The sequence below is a fragment of the Calonectris borealis genome, chromosome 7, assembly GCF_964195595.1.
Source record: "Calonectris borealis chromosome 7, bCalBor7.hap1.2, whole genome shotgun sequence".
In the NCBI taxonomy this organism is placed as follows: Eukaryota; Metazoa; Chordata; class Aves; order Procellariiformes; family Procellariidae; genus Calonectris; species Calonectris borealis.
In genome coordinates this window covers 28,685,451-28,708,981 of record NC_134318.1, presented here as the reverse complement: position 1 = coordinate 28,708,981, position 23,531 = coordinate 28,685,451, and the positions used below count along the sequence as shown (strand labels likewise).

At 41.9% G+C, this 23,531-nt stretch overlaps 1 protein-coding gene across 16 annotated transcripts in view; it reads right to left on the bottom strand.

The window, feature by feature from the left end:
* The window catches only part of ARMH3 (armadillo like helical domain containing 3), a 135,076-nt gene that overhangs the window by 40,020 nt on the left and 71,525 nt on the right, over positions 1 to 23,531 (bottom strand). For 6 of the 16 annotated variants that reach the window (XR_012674324.1, XR_012674323.1, XM_075154864.1 and 3 more), the window contains one exon: positions 23,117 to 23,164. The exons of 6 other annotated variants lie outside the window; for them this stretch is intronic. Coding sequence is in view for 7 of the 10 variants with exons in the window: in XM_075154864.1 (XP_075010965.1) it covers positions 23,117 to 23,164 (48 nt within the window). In the remaining 3 variants the exon portion in view is untranslated. Of the gene's footprint in view, positions 1 to 17,370; positions 17,947 to 18,899; positions 18,974 to 22,876; positions 22,908 to 23,116; positions 23,165 to 23,531 lie in introns of those variants that run through there. 4 more of the 16 variants (XM_075154865.1, XM_075154867.1, XR_012674326.1 and 1 more) reach the window with 4 other exon arrangements.

Genomic DNA, 23,531 nt, shown 5'->3' with positions numbered 1-23,531 from the left:
AGTGGCTGCAGTAGCTCTCCAGCCAGTGAGTAACATTTAAAAAATTGTTTCTATAAAGTCTTTAAACACTGCCTAGGATTACTCCTTGATAAACAGAAACAACCAGTGTTGCCCTTCAGAGAAGCTCAGGGTGAAACAACTTCTGAAGATGCAGAGTCTGCTGACAGGAGAGCATTCCTGCAAAAACTGATATGGCATGCATGAAAAGAAAAGATTTAATTGGTTCCTCAATTTAATTTGCCACTAGTTGTAACATCACATGTGAGAACTGAAAAGCACCAGCAACACTAAGCTACCAGTCCCTTAATTCCTAGCATCTTCCAGTCCATATGCACCCACTGTGGCAAGGAACACCACCCTGCCTCCCTTAACCTCACAACAAGCTGGTCTGGGTCCAATGTGCAGGGAAACCAAAACCATTGTGCTCAGGCAGGCAGCACTTCTGCAACACGTTTTCTCTGACCTCCAAACTCTCCCCATCAAGTTATTGCAGATGAGCTGTCTAATACCCACTCCCGCTTGACAGCAGCTACATTTCCAGAGTCCCATAAGACAACACTGTCCTCTTGTCCTGAGCAATGAAATTAAGCACTCTGAAGGTGCTGAAAGTAGGCTAAGGGAAGAACAGAAAGGTTGCAAAGCTTATTGCAGAGGTAGGAGTGCTGAGCCATCATTCACTGCATGAACCTGGTCTTTGCACCTACTCTACAGGCCCAGAACGCAGTGCCTGGCATAAAACATTCTTGTGGATACTCAGACATTTCTTGCACAATGAAAGCAGCACTGGAAGCTCACTTCTCCCTACATCCTGTTACAGTGGAACAGAGAAGCAGCAACACTTGACCGGTTATTTACCCCTTCATAAGAAATCAAGGGTGACTTTATACCCACGACACACATCCGTCTTCTCAACTGAATGCTCATGCCAGCGCAGTGCACTGGGCAGCAGTGAGTGCGTCTCTGTCTTCACCGATGTCCCGGTTCCAGCTGGGACAGGGTTAACTTTCTTCCCAGTAGCCTGGGGGGTGTGCTGTGTTTTGGGTTCGGTGTGAAAGGAGCGTTGATGGCCCATTGATGCTTTGGCTGTTGCTGGGTGATGCTGGCACCGGGAGGGGGGAGCACAGCCGGGGTGGTGGACCCAGCTGGCCAATGGGGTATTCTATACCATGTGACATCATGCTCAGTATAAAAACCGGGGGGGGGGGGGGGGGGGGGGGGGGGGGGGGGGCTCGCCCCCCATTCGTGACACGCGGTCGGCGGTCGGTGAGCGGTTCTGTTGTGCATTGCCTGCTTTGTGTATTCTGTTATTGTTGTTGTTCTCACTGTTATTATTACTGTTCTACTTAGTTTTATTTCAATTATTAAACTGTTTTTATCTCAACCCGGGAGCTTTCCTACTTGTGCCCTCCCGATTCTCTCCCCCATCCCACCGGGGGGGGGGTGATCGAGCGGCTGCGTGGCGTTTATTTTTGCTGGCTGGGGTTAAACCACGACAACCGAGTAAAGCCAAATGCATGGCAAAGGCAGCCAGTTCACTTTCCCTCTGCAATAAAAACTGACAGTATCTGAGATGGATAAATACTCTGGCATGCAGTAAGCTTGTAGTACCATGATGAAGGCTAGGAACAGGCAGAAGCAGGAAAGGGCATAGTTGTCTTTTACCAAGCTCCACTTTACAAAGTTGCTTTACTATCAAAGAGAGACCTGAGATACCGTGGTATTGTTCAGAAACAGGAATCAGTAAGTGACCAGTTTCTCTCTGATTTGCTACAGTAGTTGCCTCTCCCTCTCACATGCCTTAGCTTCTCCCTTTATAAAACAGGAATAAGAACAATCACCTCCACAAAGTGTTTTAAACCAACACGGTGAGAAGAGCTCAGAGTGTTTTACTATGTGATATGTTGGAAACTGCTCAAGCACAAGGCAGCAAGTAAGTTACACATCATACAGAGACCATAATTAATACAAACCACCTATCCCCTTCCCCCGTTCATGCCATTGCAATCATGGTTGCTGGAGACCTGTGCAAAACTCCCAGCCACAAGCCAGCCTTCCTGCAGCAAGCTGTGTCTCAGCAAGCTGCTGCTTGGGGCAAGGATCCTGCTGGCGTTGCTCTCTTACGCACTCCCAGCACTCAAGACAATAAAACCCCATCTGTTCAGTGCCTGCAACAATTAGCTTGAGTTACTCCGTATGTACAGCCCCACCTGGCAGGAGGTGAGAGGGTTTAGATTATTTTAACACATATCCATGAGGCATTGCTATAAAGTACACGTACCTGCCATACCTAAGCTGTGTGCATCAATTAAAAGCAAGCAAACCCCCTGGCATGGTGCACTAAATTCTTCCTTCTACTGTGGTTTAACTCCAGTCTATTAAATTTCTCCTGCTCCTACACTTTAGTGAGTACTGACATTAAGATCAAAGTCCACAACTCACAGGGGGAGGCATCTTCCAGACACAATAATAAACTGCAGGGGAGAATCCAAAACAAAAAGGGTATTTTAGTCAAAAGCACTTGCTTTACAGCTCACTGAAAATATCCAACTCAGCACTGCTGCAATTTCACAGAGCTACACCTGCTCAATTCTGCCATACTGAAACCTACTGATTGCGATGACGGGCTCCATGGTGGAGGGAGATACATGGTCTATTTATTTAATAAGGAGGGGACAAAAGAGCACATACGTGCCAACCGAGATTCTCGCAATGCCCGGCATTGTTTTACCAAGCCCCATTCTGCAAGGGCAGAAGCAGAGGATGGACTTTCTGACCCACCATGCAGCTCTGCAGTGCATTTTTCCACTTCACTGTTTGCTGGATACTAACCTGGTATCATCATGGCTTGCAGGATATGCCAATTTTCTCTTCTTACAGTTCATGTCTGTACATTTAAGCCAAGCAAACCAAATACCTCCCACCCTCACACCTAAACGACTTCTATTTGTCTTCTTAACTAAGGAAGTCCTCATGGGTGAGCAGTTAACTCTTTTGGGACAGTTGCACAACCTCACTGGGGAGTACAACTCAAGGAATTTATCTACTCGCATATTTTCACGTGGCCAGAGCATCACTGGAATCATTCTTGTGTCACTCCCAGACACACTCACAGCTCAGGCATAGTCAAGATGCACTTCTGTGCCCTTTTCTGAACAAGTAGGCATCAAAATTCTTAAGTATACATAACCAGTGGCACTGCTAGTTCAACTGATATGAATGATAAAGTAGAAGATATTGTCTATGTGTTGGGAGTGAAAATACATATTGATACTACCCTGATCTGTGTTCCCACTCTTCTGCTGATCTGTTCTTTTACCGCAAAGCTATACCTTGATAAGGAATAAATTTCTCATCTCGATCACGTAATTTATAAGAGAGATCAAATGACATATTTTATGGCACATTTCATTGCTCTGAAACACCTGGCTACTAGCAGTGAGAGTATGGTGAGCGTTTACTTTTACCAAAGTAAAAGTGTTAACAGGCCAACCCTCCATTAGACCTCCATTCCAGTGAGCTGCAGTGAACTAATACCTGCTCACCTCCAACTACAAATTGGTGCAGTTTGACAGAATATGGAAACATCACAAATATAAAGCTGCCCTCTGGGCTTGGGCTGCTGGGCACTAAAACCTGCAACTCAGTCTAGCACATTCAAGATGTGAGAGCTGACCATGCCAGGAGGGATTGCTACACCAGCATATGGGATGTTTAGGCACAAACGGCACAATGTCTACGCTTCCACAGTTGTGTTACTAATTTTGAAATTTCAGCCAACTTCTAAAATAAGAAGCCCTCCTTAGAAGGTTTCTTAATATATGCTTTTAGAAGGTGCCTACTGCCCTAGGTCCCTCATCCTCCCTCAATATCTGCACAGATCCATAATAAATAATATTAATATAGAAGTATCTTTTTCAGAGTCTAAACAACCTTTTCTGCAGCACATGTTCCCCAGTCCTCTTATCTCATATATACTCATTTGTCCAGACAAATTTCTTCAGGTGTGCCAAACAAGCAGAAAATATCGTCCATGGACCAAACAGGCTGTGGTTCTTTCAGTACCTACGCACCCTTTGATGCAAACAGCACAATACTCTCTAGTAGCAAGGTGGTTTACAGCAATGAAATGCATCACACAAATACTGCCTCAACACCAAGTACAGCCCTTCAGCTACAACTACCTTTAACTCCCTCATGTACACGGCAACCTGCTCTGCAAAACAAATGACAAGGTATTAAGAAACAGCTAATCCAGAAGGAGGGGGGGAGGGAAGGGAAACCAACACAAAACAAGGGGGGGGATCGTTTGACAGTGGTTTACCAGACAGGTTTGCAGAGCCAGCCTCTTTGGTTAAGACCTGAAGGAAAGAACTTTTGGCAAATATTTATTCTCTGCAACCACTACAAGTGGGTCAGCATCCACCATTGCTTCATAACTCACATGACTGCCATTCCAAGCCTCCTGAGACACAGGACATTGCAAAACCTCAAACATGATCAAAAATTTGATGAAATTTTTTGTATTACATGAAATATTTTAAATTACTTTTATCCCCATTAGTATCTTAATTAGTACTTTATCATAGGATGTTTAAGGAAAGCAGAAAGTCTATCTTATTGGATGCTGCATTTAGCGCAGAATGTCATCAGGACTGCACACACCAAGCAGCGTGAACATACCAAGCAAAGAGTGAAATTTAAAAAGTTTATAAACCATCCCACTGGGATCTTTTAAAGCCCTCTGAGAAAAGCAATGAGTATGGCTGCTAGTCTAATTAACTTAGTAAACACTTGCCATCAACCCCATTTTATCTAGAGTGTGCGGAAATTACTCTTATTACCCCATTTTGTCAGACACGAGCCGGCAGGTATCGCATGTGTCCCTGAACACCCTGTTTGCAGACTGTGGCAGCAAGGCAGAAACCTCTCTCTCCAGGTAACATAACACAACCTTATTCTACCGACTCACAGTAAAAACTGTGCCTGTGACAAGAGTCCCAGAGGGAAAGGAAGGCACTGAAGCATCAGCATTTGTCTGGATTGAGCGAATAAAGGGTTAGAACAATACAATCTAGTCCTGATGTAGCTGGATATCAAATCCCATTAACAGACGGGGGGAAGGAACATTGTCTAAGCCAGAATCAACTACAGTCAAACCTACTTTGCAAAGGAAATGAAGTTGAGTCCCACAATGATATTTAATTAACTTAATTACACCAAGTGTCAGCTATGGCTGTACCTGCACAGCCATGTAAGTCTAAATGGAGTTCGCAGTCTTAACCTTTCAGACGCTACCAGCTACCATACAGACCAAAACCTGTTATTTACAGTCCAATCCTCTGAAAATACAAGATGCTGCAAACCTCACACTATTTTCTCATCAGACAGGTGCAAATGAGAATCACATTTGCTGAGAAATGGCCTGATGGAAGCGACTAAAGCAATGCCTTGCCTTCCAAAATCCAGGACCAAGACTAAAGCATAGACTCTGATGACACCCATCCCACCCACCCTCCCCACCCTGAGGGGGTGTCCTCAATCAAGATGTCATCACACATCATTCGGGACAAGGTGAAGTTGGTTTTCAGTGCCAAGGAAAGCTGTAGAGCCAAACACCATTACACCTGAATGAATGGTACTCTTGTTATGATATTTATTGCATGTCTGAAAGACTGGAGGATCTGTAGTTGATGAACATTCTGTTTTCCTGAGACAGGGTGTCTGGTTTATGGACCAGCGGAGAGCTTCATCTCACCATAGATATCTAACTCCTTTGTTGTAAGTATTTCATGTGTACCCATCCTCTTTCCTATTTAATTCCCTTAACCAGACCTGCCTCCCTGAAAGCTAAGCTCCCTCCACCCCAATATCTGTAGATCTCACAAATCTACTTCTCAATATCTAAGGGGTGATGATCAGATGCAAGTGATTTATTGCAGTTGAAGAAGTTATCAGCTGAGTTACTGACAACAGGCGGGTATTAAATCCATTGTGACTGCAGAGTAAAATGCCACACCTTAAGCTAGCCTGTGCACATACACTCATAGTTCATCATGCAAAAGGAGAACTGGGGGTCAACTCATTACAGCCCAACTGACAAGTGGCAACTTTTTAAATCACCTGCCTACACCAAGGGTTTTCAGAATCACTTCAACGGTGTTGAGGTCTTTTGGGTTTTAATTTTATTTTGCACATCCTTATCCTGCACCAAATTTCAGTCAGATCTTGGCAAAAACCAGTCAGCTGAATTGGCTGTTGAAGGACAAATCCAGCATGCTTTGGGAGCAGACTTTCCCATGTCACACAGAGGAAAATTATTTTCTTTTCAAATACCCATACTCCCCTCTCTCCCACCATCATACCTGACGTATACCACCATACACCTGCGCTCACCTCTCCCTCAAAGCTTTGGTTTTGTAATTTACACCTACATTTATTTTTCTGCTCTGTTCTTTGTACGGGTGTTACTGAAAACAAGGCCTGTGAAATGCATTTTCTATTTCAAAAGTGAAGTACGGTTCTCCAATCTAAGAAACAGTGGAGCACCAAACATTTCAAAGTTAATTGCTGATGTTCTCCTACCAAGCAAGTCAAAGAAAAAGCCCAACTCCTACAGTGTTCTGTTACTGATATGTCTCTTATGCTTTAAAAGTTTTAAAGTGTTTTTCAAGGTTCTTAAGAAAACATAAGGCAAAAAAAAGCCCCACATTTTTTTTTAATCACTACATGTGATATAAAACAGGTGATACAGAGGATCTGCAAGCAGTAAGGAGGCCTGGACCTTTCTCTATGAAAAGGGAGCTAAAGGTTTGCCTCTGCTTTTTCCTTATAAAAGCTAATACACAACTACATACTGGGGAGGTATATTGATTTTAACAGGGCAGTAACTTTGGATAGTTCAAGCTAGTTTCTTTGCAAAGCTCAAGCTGCACCACCAATTAAACCTTCTAGACCTTGGGCCAACCTTCACATTATGCAACCCAGACTGTGTTTTATCACCTCCCTTCCGTTTCTTTTTTAAACACAAAGCATCCATGTATTCATTGTCACAGACAACATTTGTAGACACTCAGCAGATGGGGAAGACCATACAACTTCCCCAGTTCAGCAACCAAAACTGGGGCCACATTAAAAAGTGTTACCCATAATCAAATGAAAATGCAGGAAAAAACAAGAAAATCTGATGTAAAGAGCCAGATGTTCTCTTCCTATTTGCAAAATAACTAACTAACTAACAAACACCAGAAAGGAAGTCACCACATTTGGTTGCATTAATTCCTATAAACCCTATGTGATTCAGAATTGCTCTAGCAAACACTAAAACATTCTAAGCATTAAAAGGCTGTTGAAATCTTGAATTCTCATTTTACTATTACAGTTGCATTGGCAAAAATGCAGTGCTGACTACTTGTATTAAGATACTTGATTTTTCCTCAGTTCCTTTTAGCTCTTCCATTCAAAGACTGATGGCAACACTTCGTTCCTGGTCCACTCCCTGCAGCAGGCTGATTCCTATTCCTGCCTCGCCTCACCTCACCACGCTTCTGTCTGCGCACAAGGGGCCCGGATCTTTTCCCTGGTGTTGCTTGTGAACCAGTGTTAACAATATCATCTCAGCACTAGAAATGTTTGAGATAACAGTGCTGCCATACACGATGAAGGGAAAGCTGCTCAATTTCAGCATTTTGGGAAATACCGAGGAACAGGCATATCTTACAAAAAAGGCATTCAGCACATGTCCAGGTCACTATTACAAAGCTTTAAACTGCAAATAATTACTGCACGTTTCTGTGAGTGATAGTGCAGATTCCCCCACATTTAAAGAGGAAAAAAAATTTGCATGGCTTCTATTACACCTTGGCTAGCATTCATTCTGAGCATATGCATAACTATTTTCTATTGATAGGCACACACTTAGAAATGTCTGACAATTTAACCCAGATCAAACACTGCTGTAGCCTAACTGATACAGCAGTTATTGCCAGGTAAAATGCTGTAAAAATCTTGCTCCAAAAATACTCGTCAAACTTGCAGCAGAAAACCTGTTAGTGCAACATAACGCAATCAGGCTGCTTACTGTTCACCTACCAAACCCCGTTTTCCCTTCACCCACACTGCACTTGCTTAAGTCATCATTTTCCTGACTATATTTAAAAAGCATTCTTCGCCACCAGCTCTCCAGTGCTGTGTAAGTTAGCTTGCATGGCAAAATTTCCTTGTCTGTTGCAAGACTCCTAAAGGAATTAAACCATGCAAGTCATTAGAGAACTTTGATTATTATTTTAAAGAACAGGTCAGATGATTACAGAGCCCATTCAGTATCAAAGGGATTAATTGCTGCTTTAACAGCCAACATGTGTTAGCTGAGCAACACAGCAAAAGTGGTATGGGCTGTGGCATTTGATGCTAATGAGCAACGACACTTGTCAGTTTAAGAGAGCCAAGGCTTGGCAACATGCTTACTATACAAAAAAGAGAAAATTGCATAAATCTCTCTCCGGAAAAAAACCCACAAAAAGCAAAAAAGCAAAAAAAAAATAGAAACCTGAATGTTATCTAAAGGGCAGAACTATATCTGGCTTCACAGAGAAGCCACATTGTGATACTCAAGACAGACAATCAAAATTAGAACCAAGTTGAAGATCCCTTTCTTATAAAGGATTTCAAATTTAGAAGTCCGGCTTTGTTTCAAATTCCAAATGAAACTGTATGATCTTTAACTTCTCCATTAAAATTTCATATTTATCCTTTATTTTAATTGATCAAAAACTTTGGACAAAATTCAAGATTTCAGTTCAACTTTGAAATACAAGATTTGGGAGAAAAATTGTGACAAATCAAACATCCATGTTGAAAGCATCCAACTATTAAAAAAATTGAGGTGAGGATATTTCAAAATAAGAATTGGCAAATACTGAAAACTGTTTTGATTTCAACCTTCCACTGGAGATTGGTTACATCCAGGTTCTTTCCAAGCTATCTCTACAATAAACCCACTGGCTCCAGCACAGAGTATTTCATTGCACAGTGCACGTATACACAAGCAGACCCACCAGGCACTCAGGACTAAGTGTTCGCCTCCCCTTTCTAGCAGGGCTCCTCTTGCCACGGAGCAGGAAACTCAGCTCAAGATTTACGGATCTTTAAGTCTTCAGATGCTGCATCTCTGCATTCGGAGGAGATGTACAACTGCTTTATACAAAAAAGTCACTGCAAGATAAATATGGCCACTGGCCCCTGGCAGGAGACCAGAGGAGCTGAACGGCAGGACCAAGTTTGGGGCGTATTATCCTAGGCTGGCACGCCTGTTCACCATCCTGCCTTAATGGGAGCAAATATACTTTCCCTGACCTTTACTTCCCACAATTCTCAAGAAAGCCTGAAAAATTAATATTCAGGCGACTTCTAAGGCTGCATTCTGCATAGTGATGAACAGGGAGAGCCAGCAGAGAAACAAAGAACCTCTCCCCCCACACAAGTGGCACAGGAGAGCAGGAGTAAACAGAGCGCTTAACCTCCTGGATAGCAATGGCAAACCTGAGTGTCAACAGACCTTAATGACTTACTGCCCCAAAACACCTCTGCCATTATTCAACAGGCAGAATTAAGAGGTAGTATGAAAAGAGCAAAGACAGACCAGTAGCCCCTATAGATTCTCCGCAGTTACATGTCGGGGCAGCTAATGAAAGCTCCAAAACAGGCTTACTGGGCTGTTTTAGACCCTCCCTCAAACCAGCTCTTCATAACCCAGTAATAGAGCTGCATCAAGTACTGACTGCCTTTCCCGTTTCCTTAAATGGTTTTTAACATACCACCAATCATGCCATCACTTTTAAGTGTTTTTAACCATTTCGGGGAAACTGCAGTCAGACAGTTAGCTGCTAACGTTCTCTTCCAGCTCTTGCAGGAGTTAGGATTCACCACAGCCCACTTGACTGGGGCAGAGTTTGGCACAGTTTACTTTCTCCTGATGGTTGGCATCATTAAGATTAAGTTCCTGCCCTACCTTTACACATAAAGTGTTGCTATAGGAGGTGCCAGTTGTGTTCAAATTGCAGAGTGCCTGCATGCGTGGAGATGGAGGCCTCTCAGGAGTGCCAGGCTGCAGACCCTGAAGCTGATAAGCAGGACATCTTGTGTCAAAGGGTATCTTGACATTCTGACCTAAAGACTCAAGCATCCTCAACATCACGGTGTTTAAGAACACCAACACTACAATAACACTTATCCTATATGTATGTACTTCTGAAAAAAAAGAGACACATTTTGCTGAAATAAACAGCATATTTAACCCTTCTCTGGGGTTTGAGGCCAATTCCCAGCATGATTTACTGCTCCTGTCCATTAATTCCAGGACTAAACACAGAAGGCTGAGCAAAACTCATTCAGTAAAAATTTATTTTTTAAGTAAGAAATAGACTTTAAAAATAGACTCTCTGAAGTCTCTGAAGCACTCTAGCTTTCTTTTGCTATTACAACTTAGTATAAAACTCTTGCCGTTCTGAAACACAATGGGCAAAAAAATCCCTGCTCCCAAACTGAAACATGTATAGCTGAAAATATAAATTACAAACGTGGTATTTTTACCAGGAGGTTAAGCTAGTGAGTGATTTCTCCACACTTCCTTGCAGCACAACTCCTCCCTCCTGGCCCATACTCACTGAGCATAGCCATCACGGTGACTGCAAACTGCAGAAAAATGAAAAGCTTGCAGCCCACTGACATCTTCTTGAATCTCACCTCTGGCCTGTGGTCTTAAGAGGAACAACTCCTCAAAATAAGTCTGAGGACAGCCCTTCTGTTTAATTGCTGCATGGATAAATTTCAGTTAGGTCTAAGGCTGATGTACAGGAGGAGAATTCTCTCAATGCAAAAATACAAGCCTGAAGCACAGGAATCCAGAGTGAATTTGTTAACTTTTAAATGCAAAATGAGATCTTTGATCCAGTCTTTAACTGATTAATGAAACTACAAGTCAGTAGATCAGCTTATCTGAATTTCTGTATATCCCAGGCTGTTACATTTTTCAACATTATCCTTGCACTACGTAGATTCATGCCAGTAGCTAGCTAGAGCATCTTTCACAAAGGTATTCTGTTCAGATATGAAGAGGGGAAGAAAACGGATCCTTTCTGTTGTTTACTACAATGGTTAATTACCTATTAAAAAATGGGTACCTAATTTGCAGTTTCAATTGGTTTCAGTGTCTAGCCTTACATTCCTTTTCTGTTTCAGCATTTTGTCTTCTCAAAGATGCTCGAACACTCTAAAGAGCATACCTCAGGTTTTGTTTTGAAGAGATTAAGATACTGAAATCTTGAAAGCATTTTTACTAGCCTCTCATAACTGCGGCTTTTCTGTCCTTTCTCCAATACACTTTTTGAAACAGACACCAGACAAAATTGCAAAATATATATGATCATAAAATCACTTTCCTGCTCCTGCTAATATTTCAAGGTTCAAATAAACCTTTTTAGTGGAACATTTCACGAGAGACCTCTCATAAAGCTGCCAGTCAATGCTTCTTGAGTCACTGCTTTTCAAGATACAGCCCCCTTTTGCAGACCAGCACTTGCTTTTTCATGAACTGCACTGCCTGACAGGTTAAAAAGTAATTCAGATCACACTGCCTCATCTACTTCATGATTTAACCTTTAACCTTCTGCCAGTCTTCCAGTAACTTGCAAAATTTATCAGAAATTCTTATGTCCTTTCTGATCACTGAAAAACTTACCATGTAGCACTATTTTCATACTTGTCACCTAAGGAAGTGCACCCTTGCCTTCTGGGGATGCTCCATGACAAGTACTTTGTCGCATCACTTATTCTTGGAATCTGCAGCATTGTTACTGGTGCACACTGCTAGCTCCAAAAGAAACACCGAGTTTCACATGTCCATAGAACTTCAGTAATCTGTGCTACAAAACTAACATACAAAGGTTCTTAAATACCTCTTGCTCTACTGTCACAAGTTTTCTGGTTGTGCAGATGACCTATAATGTATGCGTGTCAGCAAACAATACTTGGAGAACCAACAGGGAAAATTTAAAGCCAAGTCTGACCAGCAGCAATCTCAATGACTTCTGAAGTCTCCCCCTGTGCTGACGTTCAAGAGCTCTCCAAGTTCCTCTGGGCACCTGGAGTTCCCTTGGTAATGAATGCTGACATGTGACCCCAAATTCCTAAAAACTCTCTGCCGATGGGCAGCCTGGTTCATATGGTTTGTCTGCCGTGACAAAGTGCTTGACGCTAAACAATTTGAAGCAGAACTAGCGAGTTCTGAAAATGTCTATAGCAGTAGTCTGCAATGTGCTATTTGATCACATCAGCAGTTTTGGGGCCATCGACTGCAGAAAAGTGACAGGAAGACAAGTCTCAGCTCTGAAAATAGGCTGTATCCATGTTTCCTCTCAATTAACAATGCTAATAGCATGTAAACACATTCTTCATCTTGCAATTGAGGTAACTAACATCAAGTAACTGCCAGGGAAACATTGATTAGAATGAATTTATGAGCATACAAATACATTCTTCTCTCCTCCGCAGGAACCACTGTCCATCAGTTGATCTCTCCAATGCAGAGAAGAACCCAAGCTGCCATCACCACAGACCACTTTGAAGAAAAATCACCCTTGACATGCTGGATATTTCTAACAGAACAATCTAACAAATACAACATCCCTTTACCTTTTTGCTTTCTTTACACATAACCAACGTAAAATAGAGCAAAAGTCCAATTAAATTTCTAAAAACAGGTCACCTCTAAAACTCCCATATACTTTCTACAAGACTGCCAAGGAGTTCTCATACATATCTGGATCTAGTCCAACGTGAAATACATTTTCGTGCCCTAAAGCCTGTGGAATCTCAAAAGGACAAATTATTCATCAATGTCCCCTACTAAAATGCATGCTGCAATGTTGCTAGCACAAAATGGCTGTTTGCTATGAGTGGGCAAAATGATTTATTTAGTGTACATATAGCTCTGAAGCACTGCAGTCCTTCTGACAAAGAGGCATACAAATGTGAGGATTATGCAGATAAATCACGTGCGCAGGACTGGATTTTACTGTACTTCCACTATGTGTGTGTGTATATATATAATTTACAACTAGTTTCAGATGAAGTTTTGTAATATTTTAACATTAAAAGCTCTTGGTTTATAAAGTTGATTACCACTTTCAAATACCTATCTTCCTATCCCTGTGTATTGACTAATACATTAAGCTAGAATAAGACAATATACTTTTTGCTTCACAGCTATTGAGAAACTCCTAACCATTATTAGATTAGCTCAGTTCAATCCAGACCAAAATGATTTCTGGGATGTTCCTACAGCACATTTCATCTGTACATCTGCATTATTTATGGCATTTACACAAGGAGGATTGAAGGCTTTTATAAACTAAGACACAAATCAATACAAGCTCGTAGCAGATGGGGCCTTAGTAGGGTTCCACAGCAGCATCGTTCCACACCGAGCAAACTCTTTCAACTGAATAACTGGTAACACAGAAGGAAAGGTTTGCTTAGAAAGTCAAGAAAGTCAAGGCACCCAACCTTTCAATGAGTACTGTACCTGCCTCATTTAGAGGTAAACAGTCAGGGCTAGGTTTGCATGCAATAGGTCACTTAAACTGGTTCACACCATCAGAGGGCAAGCAATACAACAGCTCTGTTTCATTTCCCTCCCCAAGCTAAGATAAAAAGGCTGTAACACAGATGGCTTTCCCTGTCAGAGGCACCATGAACTGGGGAAGAAACGGATGGGAGGCAAATTCCGTTTGGCACTCACTCAGGTCAGCAGTGTACTCCAAAGGAGACGCTTCTCAGCCTCCGCTGCTTCGGTGCTTGTTGTAGGCAGCAGAGATAGAGGGGCAGAACTGGCCTGCAAGACCAGTACTGGGCAGGAGAACCGGCTGGAGCCACAAAGCCTTAGTTCCTCGGTGGGAGAAAGACCCTCCCCACCTCCATACAGATATAGCCCACAGCTGGGCCACCATGGGACGGTAGATGACAATAAGATATGTGGCTTCACATCTGCCTGTTTCCAGATAATGTTCTTTTAATTCACCTTGGCTGGTCTTCATAGATAAATGCTCTTCACAAAGAACAGATCATTATTTGAGGCACTTACAGCAGAGATCTCCCACCCTGATCCGTTTATTTTCCTAACCCATCTAACTTGTGCACTGAGAACTGATGATAAATTACCCAACATGAACTTCCTTTAGAACAGTAACCTGCAACAGAAAAAATGGGTTACGTCCCCGTTCAATTCCTTGCTCTACAAAGGCTCAGTAAAAGGATTTGTCCCTTTAAGCAAATAAAAAAACCTAGGGCCTTTAATTTTTTTATTTTTTTAAAATCAAGGACGTCTCAAAAGGTCCTACCAACTCAGCCTTCTTTAGCTGACAAACAACAGGCTACTGAACTTATGAAGACCTTTCTTCCCAACCATTATATTTAAATCAGGACTAGCAAGAAAGAAAAAAAAAGACAGAAAAATCCTGTTAGTCTTAATTAAAATCATGCCTTGCTCAGCTGGCACGGGTTTTACTTTCATGAGATTTATGAGTTCATGATCCTGACAGCTCTCCATGAGTTCTTTCTGGAGAAAAAAGGAACAGTGAAGATAACAACTGAAATTCTGAAGTAAAATAATGGGCAAAGAAAAATCTTCCATGGTTAATCATTCTACTCTTCTCTCCACCAGCACTCCAGAAAATTACACACTTCTCTGCCACTCCCAGAAAAGAACAAAAGGCTGCTAGACAGGAGCCAGCTCACAGGAAAGTATAGTCGTCTTCTTCCTTAGACATCCCTCTTCTAAATTACCAAGGACAATATTTCCTGTGCATATACTCCTTCCCATAAGAATGAACCCTTACAGACACCTAACATGGGAATTCAGCCTTCTTGACTTGAAAGTAGTGACAGATTTAACAAACCACATGTATAACCTAGATGGGGGATTGTAAGTAAAACGTAATCCTTCAATCCTGAAAGCAGTGGGATGGGCACGCTGGCATGCTGCCTTACCCTTGGTAAAGGCTTTGAAGCAAATAGCTGACTCCTGAGAAGCTGCTGACAGATAAAATTTATGTAAACATTAAAAATTCCCATACTGAGTTAGGTAGCAAAGGCCAGTTCAGTGTCCTGACTTCGAAAGTGTCTAGAAATGGCAGCTCAGGTAACAGTATAAAAGCAGACAAGAATAAAATGATACCGCCCCAGAAAGAACTCTTACTTCCAGCCACATACAGTTCAAGATGATATGTGAGGCAGAGGTAATATCTGTATGATCAGTAAGCCACGATGGAATTTTCTTCCATTAATTTGTATAATCATTGTTTTAAATTCACATAACCTTTTAGGTATTCCACAGCTTAACTAAGTTTTGCACGAAGCAGTATCTCTTTGGTTTGAGCTTATCTGATCTTCTGATGCACCCTCTTCTTGTATGTCACATATATAAATATTCTTCATAACACATCTGATTTCATGCCTTCAGTCATTCTTGCTGCCCCTTTCTGAAACTTCCCTAGTTCTGCTACACCTGTTTGAACGTTCTAAGCTCTGTGTGGATACACAGCAAATGAAAGACTAGGTTAATTAATACAAAAAATTGCTTTGCCTTTGGGAATCAATTCCAATAGAAAATACACTATTTACTGAGGGAGAGGGGTTAAGTTGAGAAGCAAATAAAAAAAGATATTATAGCTGGGAAAGAGAGAAGCTCCACTTTAGACCCAGAGACTTGAAAATTATTTTAAACACCACAACTAACAGTTTAGTTGGTGCATATTAAGTATTTCATTTAGAGTGGTATAGCAGCATTAACAGTAAAAAAAGAAAGAAAATAAAGAAAACCAACAACTTTACAATAGAGCTACTGTATTGTTGCTGTGGGAACATTAGGTTATATGCAAATCCCAGGCTTACTGTTGTAGATGGATAGGGGTTATTTTGTGCATGTGTGGGGCAGGTAGTTGCACATGTAGTCGGGTCCCTGATTGATGAAGGGAGAATGAACTAATATCCTAAAGGCTGGGGCAAGTTTTATAATGAGAACTTAAAATAGCTTTTTCTTAAATTTTCCTTAAATTATTTACTGTTGGCCTCCTTCAATAATTTTAGGCTGTTACCACAATTCTGGTGCTTTTCAGTTTCATGTGTTTCCATTTTGTAAGTTTTCAGAAAGAAAGAATCTTGGGTATGGCCAGCGAGTACAGAGAAGGCCTCCAAGAACAAGGAAAGCGCACATGGTTCTTCCCTCCAAATCTGCCCTGAAATTTCAGCAACATAGAGAATACTGAACTGCTATAGCATTGATTTTTCAGGTGAGACAAAAAACAAACATCCTGCCCACTCAGTGAGCTTTACACTTTTCAACAGAAGCAGAAAGCTGAGCTGCAGTCCCCGGATAAATTCCTCTTTGGGTGGCAACTCTGGAAATTTGCCTCCACAGCTTCAGTTCAGATGTTCCTCATTCCTCACCCTAGACTGTCGCATGCTGAACCTGTGTACGGCGAGCACCATTCCTGTGTTTCAGCAGCACACCAAAGAAAACACAGAAAAATGTCACAATGTATCCTCTACAGTGTGTGATACTTCTATAAAGGAAACCCAGAATATTTCTGGAAAAAGGGCAGTAAGATTATAAAACAGTGGTCAAAAGAAAAATACAGACATCTTTCCTGAGGCTAGGAGAAAGCATGCTGTGCTAAACAATTTAATAATTAAATTGAAGAAGAAAATACCATTGTAATTAACACACAAAGAACCAGCATGGCCTAGCTAATCTCATCATGAAGAGATCGAATAAAATAGCATGCATTTTATGGAGCAATTTAATCTGGCAAGCAATTAATCGTAAGAGCACTAAGTCAAACGAATAGATTTCCCTTTAAGGAGATCACATTCATCATCTGTAATGTATTCTAAACTGCAATTTGTTAGCCAGCCCCTGAATTTTACAGAAGACATTTACTGTCTTCCTTTAGTGGAAAAGTGATCCCTGATTGACAGGAGGGAGTGGCATCAGTCTTTTTGAACCAGCTAGCCTATTAACACTAATAGGTTCTGAATCATTGATGCAGGAAGCAAATAACTTAAGAAAACAGCTACAAGTTTTTACAAGCCTTATACTTTAGAAAACACTACAATGATATTTACCAGACTATTTGAATCATGTCCTAATCCACTGACCAACCTGATCTGACCCATCTCTGTAATGCCCTGGAGCTGATAACATTATTGATGGGGGTAGGGGGAATTAAAAAAAAAAGAAAAAAAAACAATCAACCCTTGCTCAGCAGGCATCTCTTACCCGGGCTCCTCCTGGTGCAAGTCGGGGATTCTGGCGCTCTCCATCCTCTCATATTCTCAGCTACAAGATAATCCTTCCCTGACTAGTTTTAAATGGAATTAAATCAGTTTAGATTGCATCGTTCTAACTGATCACAAGACTGCCCCAGATCCTCGGTGCTTTTAATGTTAGAAATCCTTTCACTTCCGACTTTTATTTATTCATGATACTCCCTGCTCATTTGTTCACATTACAAACTGCCCTTTAGCTTCAGACGCTGTTCTACGTCGCTTCTGTTTCCCACTACGTTAGTTACCACTAGTTTTCTCTTTGCTGGATTGGGCAAAGCATGCACCAAGTGTCCTTCGGAAGGAAATCATGATTCTTGTTGCTTGTGTCTGCACCTGTCCCTATCCAAGTTTATTTTTCTAGAAAATGAATTTGAAGGCCTTCTCTCTTCCTAGAAAAGGCTTTCTTTCTCTTAAGTATTCTCCTATCTTACTGTGTAGAGGGCATTATCTTCTGCTTGAGTGCACAGTGTGGATTGTGAAGATTAGCAGGCTGAACGCAATCAAAGCTCACATCCTCTAGGTGTCCTTGGGCCCAAACTGATTCCCCTCCAAACACAGCAAATGCTTTAAAAAATAAAAAAAGTGTTATCAGACAGAAAAAAGGGCCCCAAGAACCATTCAGTGCATCTAAGTCTTAACAGGGACCACTAGACTTTACCAAAAGATATGTGGCAACATTTCACTTCATCTAGAAACCACACAAAATTCACTCAACTCAAGGGAGGCTATGGGACATGTGTGAAAAAAGCTTGCTAGAGACACACAGCTTCTGCCAGTGCCTTCCTGCCCCACTGTCACTCCGAACCAACTCAAAAGACAGATTTCTTCAGAGTAATGACCGGATGAGACCTATGCCTGGCTGCTTTCAGTCCTCTTCCATCCTGGTAATTTCCCTCATGCTCCACTCAGATTGAAGGCAGAATGTAAAGTAGCCCCATGCCAAATCAAAGTTAAATAAATAGTCCTGGAGATAAAGTGCAATGAAAAAAAAATTATCCATGAGCTATGTTCCAGACTGTGCTGGTTTTGGCTGGGATAGAGTTGATTTTCTTCATAGTAGCTAGTATGGGGCTGTGTTTTGGATTTGTGCTGGAAACAGCGTTGATAACCCGGGGATGTTTTAGTTACTGCTGAGCAGTGCTCACACAGAGCCAAGGCCTTTTCTGCTCCTCACCCCACCCCACCAGCGAGCAGGCTGGGGGTGCACAAGGAGTTGGGAGGGGACACAGCCAGGACAGCTGACCCCAACTGGCCAAAGGGATATCCCATACCATATGACGTCATGCTCAGCATGTAAAGCTGGGGGAAGAAGAAGGAAAGGGGGAACATTCGGGGTGATGGCGTTTGTCTTCCCAAGTAACCGTTGCGCGTGACGTAGCCCTGCTTTCCTGGAGGTGGCTGAACACCTGCCTGCCGATGGGAAGTAGGGAATGAATTCCTTGTTTTGCTTTGCTTGCGTGCGCAGCTTTTGCTTTACTTATTAAACTGTCTTTATCTCAACCCACAAGTTTTCTTACTTTTACTCTTCTGATTCTCTCCCCATCCCACCAGGGGGGAGCGAGTGAGCGGCTGTGTGGGACTCAGCTGCCGGCTGGGGTTAAACCATGACACAGATCAAGTTCAGTTAGTATTGTCTCATTCCAAAAACATGTAAAACAAAACTCATATTAAACTGATTATGAGAAAATACTGCTTTACTGCACTGTCAAAAAAAGCATGGGGAAAAACTTATAAAAGCAAAATCAATCAAAATACAGATTTTGGTACTCCGGAAGAAAAAAAAACAAAAACCAAACAAACAAAAAAACACAACGACAGAAAAAAACCCACACAGCAAAAAAGATGGCTACACTTGAGAAAAACTCCTCATGGCTAAGCCTTTAAACTCCTCTGACCTGAACCTAAGTGCACAGTATTGTTTTCTGATGCCTTCCTGCTATATAACATCATACTTACAATTAGACCGATACCACATTAAAATGACAGTAAGTGCAGGCACAATTCATTTAACAATTAATCTACCCTAGCTATCATCTTCACTTGTCATTAACTGCCTCTTAAATGCCCTCAATTTCATATAACCATAGACTCTTCCTTTAAACATACACACGGGGGAATATGCCATTATAGGCATTATTCAAAGAAGTGCTTTCTGTCCCCATCGTCAACCACAGCATTAATCATACTGAGAATAGTTTCTTCTCACAAATGACTGAGTTGCATAGTTGGATCTCATCAGCAGGATCCAATTTACTGATAAGTTCAGAGACAGCAGACAATACTGGGCATCTGCAGCAACACATACTGTGAGTCCTCTAGTTTTTACCCTTTACTGATCTTTCAGAGAAAGAAAATAGATACCGAGCATCGGAAGCTCCCACTGATTTAAGTAAGTGCTCTACTCAGCATCTTTAGTAGTTGGACCCAGAGTTAACATATAGCACAGTGCATCAAAGAAAACAAGCTTTCTTGCTTCTTTTACCATTTGACCATGCAGTGAAGAGACTGCTCTCTAAAATCAAATGGGTTAGGTTGGAAAGGACCTTTGGAGGTTATGTGGTCCAACTTTATACTCAGCATAAGGGCCAGTGAGGCCAGTTTGCTCACAGCTGTGTTCAGGCAAGATTTGAATAACTTCAAGGATGGAGATTGCCCAACCTCCCTGAGCAATCTGTTCCAGTATTGGACCACCCGTGTTGAGAAGAATTTGGGAAGAACCTCCCTTACTGCAATCTGACTTATTTTATTTCCCAGCCAAATTTAAGATCTTGGAGCAGTGTTGTTTTCTGGCTCTTCATTTCTGACTGAAGTTTATGCTGAAAGTGGAAGTCACCAACAAGGAAAAAAAAATAGGTGCTACCCAGTGAGAATTGCAGAGTCTGCTCCTTCAACAAGGCTCAAGATATCACACATGGGCTAGCCTCAAAGTAACCACAGCTTTCAAATGCTAATGAACAAAGGAATCAAGAACAACATATGGCAGATCTATTGCTTTCTGAGTTTAGAAAGGAATGTCTGCCTCAGACAAGCTCATCTCAAATGTCCATAAAAAGTTAATGTCAAGCTCAGATTCCAAAGCACAGTGTTGCAAAATTATAAGGAGGACATTAAATAATTATAAAAAAGTACAGTAAAAGCAAATGGCCTTTGTTCATGTACACTGCCCTGCTTAAGAGGCTCCCTGTTAAGCCTTTTCAGACACCCCATGAAGGACATTATATAAAGTATATCATATTCACACTCCTCTGTCAGCAGCAAGAGCTTTACATTAATTAACACAACACACAACCTTCTGGAAGAAGGATCCAGTTTAAAGTTCCTCATCTAAAGTGTGTGCAACATCATGAGTTTGTTTAGAATAAAAGGCATTTATCCTGCCCTCAAAGTACTTACCAGCTACATTTTCTATAGTGGATAGAAACATTTTTTCCCAGTACCCAAAGCCATTATTGAAATTCAGTGTTCTAAAGTTTGAAATCATCCTTCCCTTGGCCACAAAGGCTGCATTACTTCCCATCCCACACAGACTCAAAAACTTTCCATAATCCAACTAATGAGAAGAAAAATGTCACTGTAATTAACACACAAAGTGATGACCTAATTAATCACTAAAGCAGCAACATGAAAAAGCTTTTGGGCTTTCAAAGTCTTCTAGCAAAGTCAGGCAAAAGGATTGCCAGGGAGTTTTTAAGGTCATTCCACTTTCGGCCACTCTCAAAATAAGACACATTTGAAACCACGGTTTTATATCCTATCAAACAGGACTCCACTGCAGCAAGATGCCTTCAACGCATCAGCAATCTCCTACGCAAGACTCCCTGCCAAGTAGCAACCAAGTTCTCACTTTTTGGGGTCATGGCAGTATTGTCTCAAGCCTAGTACCCAAACTGAAGCTTCAGGCAATGGTTATGTTGATATTTCTCTTAACAGCAAGAACAGTTCACAAAACCCACCCTGCACTATACCAGCACAAGCAAGAGAACATGTGCTTAGACCCCTGCAAAGAGTCACATCAGTTACCACTGATGACAGTGGACATAAACTTAAAAAACACTTTGCAGCATATTAGCCTAAAACTGCTGTAACAGGTCAATGCTGCTAAAAGAGACTGTCCTGTTGTCCCTAATGCCGAGCTGCTTGTACGCACACCCTCTACAGGGCTGACACAACCACTCGCATATCTATATGCAATGAAGGCTTGAGAGCTGACCCAGGCTAAATCACATTGGTTTGTTCTTTTTTTTCCTGCCTGGATAGTTTTATCCTGGGTCAGGCCCCCAGTCTCCTCCTTTACATGCAGCTGCTCCCCACAGAGAAGACGGCAGGAATGAATGGCAGGTTGTCGTGGTTTAACCCCAGCCAGCAAAAATAAACGCCACGCAGCCGCTCGATCACCCCCCCGCCCGGTGGGATGGGGGAGAGAATCGGGAGGGCACAAGTAGGAAAGCTCCCGGGTTGAGTTAAAAACAGTTTAATAATTGAAATAAAACTAAGTAGAACAGTAATAATAACAATGAGAACAACAACAATAACAGAATACACAAAGCAGGCAATGCACAACACAACCGCTCACCGACCGCTGACCGCGTGTCACGAATGGGGGGCGAGCCCCCCCCCCCCCCCCCCCCACCTGGTTTTTATACTGAGCATGATGTCACATGGTATAGAATACCCCATTGGCCAGCTGGGTCCACCACCCCGGCTGTGCTCCCCCCTCCCGGTGCCAGCATCACCCAAAGCATCAATGGGCCATCAACGCTCCTTTCACACCGAACCCAAAACACAGCACACCCCCCAAGCTACTGGGAAGAAAGTTAACCCTGTCCCAGCTGGAACCAGGACACAGGTGAATCCTCCCGCGCAGCAACACTGTCAGTTTATACCAGCACAGGCTGAGGAAGCACACTGGGGCAGTTTTGCCAGAGTAACATCCTTCAACTAAACTTTTATCAGCATGAGATATCAGAATCCGATAGCCGTCACAGATGAATTCTTCATGAGATCCTTAATCTGGTTGGCTTTGATAGCTGAGAAACAGCCAAGCACATGGGCATTTCTGACTGCTGAACCTTTACAGTTAGCATCCCTTGAGACCGGCAACAGAAATCTGGCCTCAAAGCTAAGGAAGAAATTGCTACCTCAGAAGCATTACGCCATCATTTTCTGAATTATCTTTCTATCCTTCTAGCTACAAGTTAGAAAAAGATTTTAAAGAATAAAAAAGATAATAACAAAAGGTTGCATTCTGGGATTCCCAAACAGGGGCTTTCTCCCAAATATCCTGGCACTTCAGCCAATTTAATTCAGACCACCTGAACCTCCTATGTCTCCTATATTTTCATATTTTGGAAAGTGGGGGGGAAAGGGGCAGAAATCACAACTCACATGAGCTCCTTTTTTTCCCCTCCAGGCAGCGTTTTACTTTTACCTTAGTCTTGGCTATACCAACTGGTATTTACTGATGGTTGTGAAGGTAACCCCTGGTAGGGCAAGACAACCTTCTCTGCCTTCAGTGGGAAGAGCTCCTAAAAACCAAGCATTTTAACTTTGAAAGCTAGGATGCGTGTTTCTTTTAATGAACAAAGTGTTACAAACAAGATGCTCTCCTCTCACAGTTCCCTGGGAACTGAGCTCCAGATTCTGGTGCAATCTTCAAACAGACTGCAGTTCTGCAGTCATGCTAACAATGTATTATCCTTGCTTTCAGTTCAAGATAAGGTAGGTACTTCATTACCTTAATGAGCAGATGTACTTAATGAGCAGGTACTTTGTCAATTTAGTCCTCAAGGAAGAATTAAGAGAATAGAGCGTTTACATTTCTAGAGCAAAACCAAATTTTAGGCCCCCCACTAGTATAACATAATAAGAAATACATGTTACTGGATTTTGAAAAGCTTTTTTTTTTTTTGGTAAGTACACATCCCACAGCCCAGACTTTCAGAGGGAATAATAACTCTGGCTGCTGCTGTGAGCAACAGATTTCTTTTAAAAAGAAAGAGCAAAACAGCATTATACTACATGATTTTTCAAGGAATAAAGGTGTTATTTAAGCTCACAATGATTTTTACATTGTTTGGGTTATGAAGAAAGCCGCTTAATGTTCTCTCTCCACTAAAGCAAATCTTGAAAGCTAGACTTGAGACCAGTGG